Below are 6,281 nucleotides of genomic sequence, written 5' to 3'. Positions count from 1 at the left end.
TTCCATGGTCGCGGCAAGTTTCGTCTCTGCATATCTTGCAACTTGTACGTACCTTTTTTCCTGATCTTGGTGACTTTGTATGGCCCCTCCCATGGCGATTCCAATTTTCCAACGTGTTTGGAGGCCTCCACTTTCTTTAACACAAGATCTCCCACTTCTAGCTGCCTTGGTCGAACCCTTCGATCATGATTTTTCATCCTTAACCCCTTGTGGTGCAAGATTCGGGCGTATGCCGCATCTCTCTTCTCTTCGATCACTGTAAGGTCGAAATTCTACTCACCTTGGTTAGAACTAGGGTCGTAAGATGTGATCCGTTGGGACTCCTCTCCTACCTCCGTAGGAATTATAGCATCCGTCCCGTATACCAGGAAAAATGGGATCTCGCCTATAGCAGTTCGCGGAATTATGCGGTAAGCCCATAGAACTCCTGGCAGTTCGTCTACCCATGATCCTTTATTTTCTAGTCGTGTTTTCAAGTGTTGTAGGATCGTTCTGTTAGTCACCTCCGTTTGCCCATTGGCCTGCGGATTCGCGACCGCCGTGAAGTGCTGTTCGATCTTGAGCTCCTTGCACTATTCTGTAATCTTTCTTCCCTGAAATTTGGTGCCATTATCAGAAATTAAAATTCTGGGTTTTCCGAACCTGCAGATGATGTTCTTCCAAATAAAGTTAATGACTTCTCTCTCGGATATCTTGGCCACGGCCTCCGCTTCGACCCACTTGGAGAAGTATTCGACCGCTACAATGATGAATTTCTTTTGAGCTTGTGCAGGGGGGAAAGGTCCCACGATGTCTATTCCCCACTGGTCGAACGGACAAGCTATTTTGATCGGCTCCATTGAGGTCGCTGGTTGGTGTATCAGGGATGCATATTTCTGGTAGCTTTCGCACTTCTTCACCAGGTCATTGGAATCTTTGACCAATGTGGGCAAGAAATACACCTGTCGTATGATCTTCTGAGCCAGCGATCTCGCACCTGAATGGTTCCCACAGCTCCCTTCGTGGATTTCGCGCATCACGTACAAGGCTCTCTCCTCGTCTAAGCATTTCAGGAGAGGCCCATCCAGTGTTCGCTTGTACAGTTGCCCCGAAAACATAGTGAATCGTGTAGCTCGAAATTTCACTCTTTTCGCCGCGACGGGATCGGTAGGCAAGATGTTGTTCTCCAAGTATTTAATGATTTCATCCTTCCACGACTCGGCTTCGGAGACTACTTGCACCTCCATTCTGCTCGCTAGGGCTGATCGCTCACGCACCAACGCTGTTATTCTGCGATCTCTAATCCCATCCATTGCGGCCCCAAATTTGGATAAGGCATCCGCTTTGTCGTTTTCTGTTCTAGGCACCTGTAAAATAGAACATTTGTCAAATTTGCTCATTAATTTTTGTACGATCTCCTTGTAAGATGTCATCGTCCTTTCCCTAGTTTCTTACGTTCCTTCAATTTACAATGCAATTAATTGAGAATCTGTGAAAACCTCCATGTCTTTGGAACCAGCTTAATATGCAAGTTCTAATCCCAAGATGAGTGCTTCATATTTTGCCTCATTATTGGTTACAGGAAAAGACAAACGAGCTGCCACCTCGATCTCTACTGCCTTGGGCCCTTGAATCAATATGCCCGTTCCTCCATTGTTGGCATTGACGAACCATCCACATGAAACATCCATTTCGAGCCCTGCTCTTCAGCAGCTAGAGGTGATTTCAGGTCGCTAGATAGCTCCGTCACAAAGGTGATTTCAGGTCGCTAGATAGCTCCGTCACAAAGTCTGCCAGCACCTGTGCTTTCTGTGCAGTCCTGGGCTGATAGTCAACGTCATACTGTCCCAATTCGACAACCCATTTGATCAATCGGCCTGAGGCCTCGAGTCGCGACATCACGTGTTTTAGGGGTTGATTTATCAATACCACCACTTTGTGCGATTGAAAGTAAGGTCGCAACTTTCGAGCCGTTACTACTAAGGCGAGCGCTAACTTTTCTATCTCTGAATACTTCGATTCAACGCCTTGGAGCATCTTGCTAACATAATATATTGGATTCTGATTACCGGCTTCTTCCCGCACCAAAACCGAACTGACTGCATTCTCCGATATGCCTAAGTACAATTACAGGGTTTCTTTTTCCTTTGGATTTGCTAGTAGGTGGGGTTTTGTCAGATACTCCTTTAACTCTTGTAGCGCTTTCTCGCATTCCTCAGTCCATGCGAAGTTTTTCGATTTCCTGAAAACCTTGAAGAAAGGTAGGCTTCTATCTGCCGATCGAGAAATAAACCTGCTCAATGATGCGATCTTTCCAGTTAGCTTATGCACCTCTTTGATCGTAGTTGGTGATCGCAAGTTCATTATGGCTTAGATCTTTTTCGGGTTAGCCTCAATTCCTCATTCGCTAATCATGTACCCCAGAAATTTTCCGCCTCCTACTCCAAAGGTGCACTTGTTTGGATTCAGTTTCATTCCGTACGACCTCATTATACTGAACGCTTGTGCGAGGTCCTCAAGGTGATCCTGCGATCTCCTGATTTTGACCAGCATATCATCAACGTATACTTCCATTGTTTTTCCCAGCAGGTCACCAAACATCTTGTTAACCAGTCGTTGATATGTTGCGCCCGCATTCTTCAGACCGAATGGCATCATGTTGTAGCAATAGATCCCCTTGTCGGTGATGAATGAGGTCTTATCTCTGTCATCCTCGGCCATGTGGATTTGATGATACCCCTGATAGGCGTCCATCATTGAAAACATTTCGAACCCGACTATTGAGTCTACCATCATATCGATCCTCGGCAGGGGGTATGGGTCCTTTAGACAGGCTTTATTCAGATCTGTGAAATCAACACACATGCGCCATTTTCCCAAGAATTTGGGGACAAGCACCACGTTAGAAAGCCAATTCGTATACTGAATTTCAGACACATACCTGGCTTTAAGAAATATGTCGATCTCCTGTCTGATGATTTCCTTCTTATCGTTCCCAAACGACCTCTTCTTCTGCTGTACAGGTCGGGCCCCCAAGTCGACGTTCAAACGATGCACAATGACCTCTGGGTCGATCCCTGTAAAATTCGAAGGATTCCAAGCGAACACGTCCATGTTCTTTCTCAAAAATCTATCATGGTCATCTCTCTATCCATGTTCGCCCCAATTCTGGTAGTTTTGTCGGGTTCTTCAGGCACGAGCTGCACAACCTTATATTCACCGCTGGGCTTCAAGTGTTCTGGCTCATAGGGTCGATGTTCAGCATCTTCCTTGATCTTCCTTTTCTTCTGTTCGGACTCCCCTTTTAGTGATAATTTGTAGCATTTTTTAGCCTCCTTTCGGTCGCATGACACCTCTCCAATCTCGTACTCTATGGGGAACTTCATCTTCATGTGATAAGTGGAAATGACTGCTCGGAATGAATTTAGCCTTGGTCTACCCAGGATAACGTTGTAAGTGAACGGAGTATCTACTACCAGAAATTTAACCATCAATGTTTTTCTCTTAGGCTCATCTCCCATGGACATGGGTAGCTCGATCGTTCCCAAAGAGGCTACTTCGCTCCCCCCAAAACTGACCAGCGGAGTCTTCACCGGTTCCAACCGAGCATTCTCTAGACCTATCTTGTCAACCACGCTTTTGAAGATGATGTCCGCGGAACTGCCACTGTCTACCCACACCTTGTGAACAGTGAAATTTGTTATATCCAACCGGATGAACATTGGATCATTCATATCTCCGCTTTCTTCTGGCTTGTCTGAGCTATCAAAGGAAATGGTTTCTTCCTCTTCAACTTTTGGCACGAACTCTCTTCCTCTGCCCGAGCTCATGGTTCTAGAACATCTCTTCCTGGTCCTGCTCAAATCACCCGAACTCGAGCTCCCTGCAATGGTGTAGATCACCCCTTTGGTTGGTTCATTGTTCCCGCTGGGTGGGGCTTTTTCCGTTTTTGAAGGGCCAGGATTTCGATCCCGGCTTCTCGACCTACTCCTCATCGTCTCCTTACTAATCTTGCAGTTTGGGGGAACCCGATCCTGGAAGTATCCCTGTCTAACCAACGTCTCAATCTCGTCCGTAAGTTGGAAACATTCCTCCGTGTTGTGCCCCCTCTCGCGATGAAATCTGCAATATTTGTTAGAAAATTTTTTAGATGGGGCATACCTGGTGTGCCTTGGCCATTTCAGAACGTCTGCATTTTCGACTTGTACGTGTGTTCGCGCTCTCTTCGCTCAGAATCCTTCATCGCGTTCACCTCTTCCTCCTCTATGCACTTCTGAGCTAAAGCCATTAACTGCTCAACATCCCTCGGAGGGTCGCGAGCGAGCGCAGATGTGAAGGGACCTTTCCTCAACCCGTGACTCGAAATACTTAAGATCATGTCAATCCTCAATTCTTGCACCTCCAACGTCTCATTATTGAACCTCCCCAAGAAGTTCTTCAAGGTCTCCTCTTCCCTCTATCGGATGTTGAACAGATAGGTTGCCGACCTCTTCTGTTTCTTTTTGCTTGCACAATGAAAATTGAACTTTTGTACCGGCTGTTCGTAAGATTCAATGCTTCCCCGGGGCAAATTTGTGAACCATTCTTGTGCCTTTCCCGTGAGCGTAGTTGCAAACAATTTTGCCATGATAGGACCCGGTTGTCCGTATAAGTTCATCACTATTTCAAATGCAGCCACATGCTCCTGCGAATCCTTCATTCCGTCGTACCTCTGCAAATCAGGTACTCTAAAACCCAGTTCGACTGTTTGAACCAAAATGTCATTATTGAAAGGGGAATTCTTGTTGTGTGAGACTATCTCTCCTCGTTTCTTCAACTCATCGATTTGTTTGTTCAAGCTCTCTATCTGTCTTCCCACGCTCTCGACCTCTGCCCGCGATATCACAGGTTCTCTTCTCTTTGTACAAATATGACTGCTGGATCCAGCTTCCGATGAAGCCGGTCGTTTACTCCGGCGTTCCTGCTCACTATGCTCCCTCGACTCTCTACGGGGCTCAGTATTTTTGAATAGTTGCTTCCTAGCAGTTTCTTTGACTACTGGGGTCGCAGTTCTTCTCTCATATTCTACAATAGCATTCCGACTCGCTTCTTCTATCATTCTTTGCAATTCATCTTTTGTTATTTGTATCGTAGGTCCTCCTTTCCTAGGCGTCTCTTCTTCCCCGGCGTTTCTCCTCGATGAACCTTCCATGATGATACTTCTTAGATGTTCCCACAGACGGCACCAACTGATCCGGCACGAATTCACCGATCCCTATATACGAACTCGTCACAGATAGCTAACTTCTCCAAGATCAGATTTTGGGTTCCCTGAGAATAAGACAAGAACAATGAGCTCGTCGGGCACGTCCTCCACAATGACCCTCCGACGCTCAAGTTAGGTTGATCGAGAGAAAAGTAAGCGATCACAAAGTTCGATCTCAATAAATGCAGAACAGCTACCTTTAATTACGGCATTTCGGGTCTATTTATAGAGCACAGCTGGATACTGTTGACTGGGCCATGTGGCCTTATCCTACTGGCTCGCGTCCAGAATCGGGTCGGGTCCTCTGCGACCCGCCCGACAGAAGAGGCGCAGATCCTCTAGAGAAAGGACATTAATACCCTTAATGAAGGGTGTTTTTGTCATTTCCTAGCATATTGTAGTAGATACCCATCACATTCATTCTTGTACTCAAGCATGTTCCAGAAATAAAAGAAATTGGTCCTGTACACGATGTTGATTGTGTTGGGATTTTTTTTTTTTTTGTGGAAACCCATAGAATTGTAGATACATTTCTATTGCCAACATCCATTTTCATTTGCCTTGAAAAACATCTAATTCAATATTTAATGTAATGAAACAGTTTTTCAAAATCAACCTCAAATTGCAATTGGTTGAGATGAAACAACAATTTTTGTTCAAAATCATCTTCTTGGATGGGGTGGGGACTCATGGCCATTAATTTTGTCTTCATTGCTGTTTTTAATTGCTGAATTTTTAAAGCCTACATAAAGGCTTGTCTCTTCACCATTTGGTACACACCACAAACAACAAACTCACACTTTGAGTTTTCTCTCCCTCTCTCTCTTTCGGCTTCTATATTTTATTAAAGATTTGAACTATAATGTTTTGATTACTAGCTTTTGAGTGTTTGATTGAGGTGTTCTTCGGTATAGTGTTGAAATCGAAAGAACTATAACCATCTTATCCTGGGAGAAATTACGTTGAACCCAATGCATTTCTGATACGGGGCGTATATTTTATTCAAGGCAAGCAGTAATTCTGCAATTCGGTTAAATTAACGATTTCAATTGTACTA

At 45.0% G+C, this 6,281-nt stretch overlaps 1 protein-coding gene across 1 annotated transcript; it reads right to left on the bottom strand.

Annotated features, from left to right (window-relative positions):
• Positions 1-3,101: 3,101 nt before the first annotated feature.
• Positions 3,102-5,170, bottom strand: LOC105180038. The gene is made up of 3 exons (XM_011103706.1): positions 4,514-5,170; positions 4,188-4,435; positions 3,102-4,101 (listed from the first exon to the last, which is right to left on the bottom strand). The coding sequence occupies exons 1-3, from the start codon at positions 5,168-5,170 to the stop codon at positions 3,102-3,104; spliced, it is 1,905 nt and encodes a 634-aa protein (XP_011102008.1).
• Positions 5,171-6,281: the final 1,111 nt, after the last annotated feature.

This window comes from Sesamum indicum, unplaced genomic scaffold, assembly GCF_000512975.1.
Source record: "Sesamum indicum cultivar Zhongzhi No. 13 unplaced genomic scaffold, S_indicum_v1.0 scaffold00293, whole genome shotgun sequence".
NCBI lineage: Eukaryota > Viridiplantae > Streptophyta > Magnoliopsida > Lamiales > Pedaliaceae > Sesamum > Sesamum indicum.
The sequence above is the reverse complement of the archived record's forward strand: the minus strand, read 5'-3'. Positions and strand labels throughout refer to the sequence as shown.

What these genes read in the sequence shown, in the direction of transcription:
- LOC105180038 (XM_011103706.1), bottom strand. Translation starts at nt 5,170, where the DNA reads ATGGAAGGTTCATCGAGGAGAAACGCCGGGGAAGAAGAGACGCCTAGG. An exon ending in TTGAATCTTACGAACAGCCG is followed by an intron (nt 4,436 to 4,513) that starts GTACAAAAGTTC and finishes AACATCCGATAG; the next exon opens with AGGGAAGAGGAGACCTTGAA. An exon ending in CGAAGAGAGCGCGAACACAC is followed by an intron (nt 4,102 to 4,187) that starts GTACAAGTCGAA and finishes CAAATATTGCAG; the next exon opens with ATTTCATCGCGAGAGGGGGC.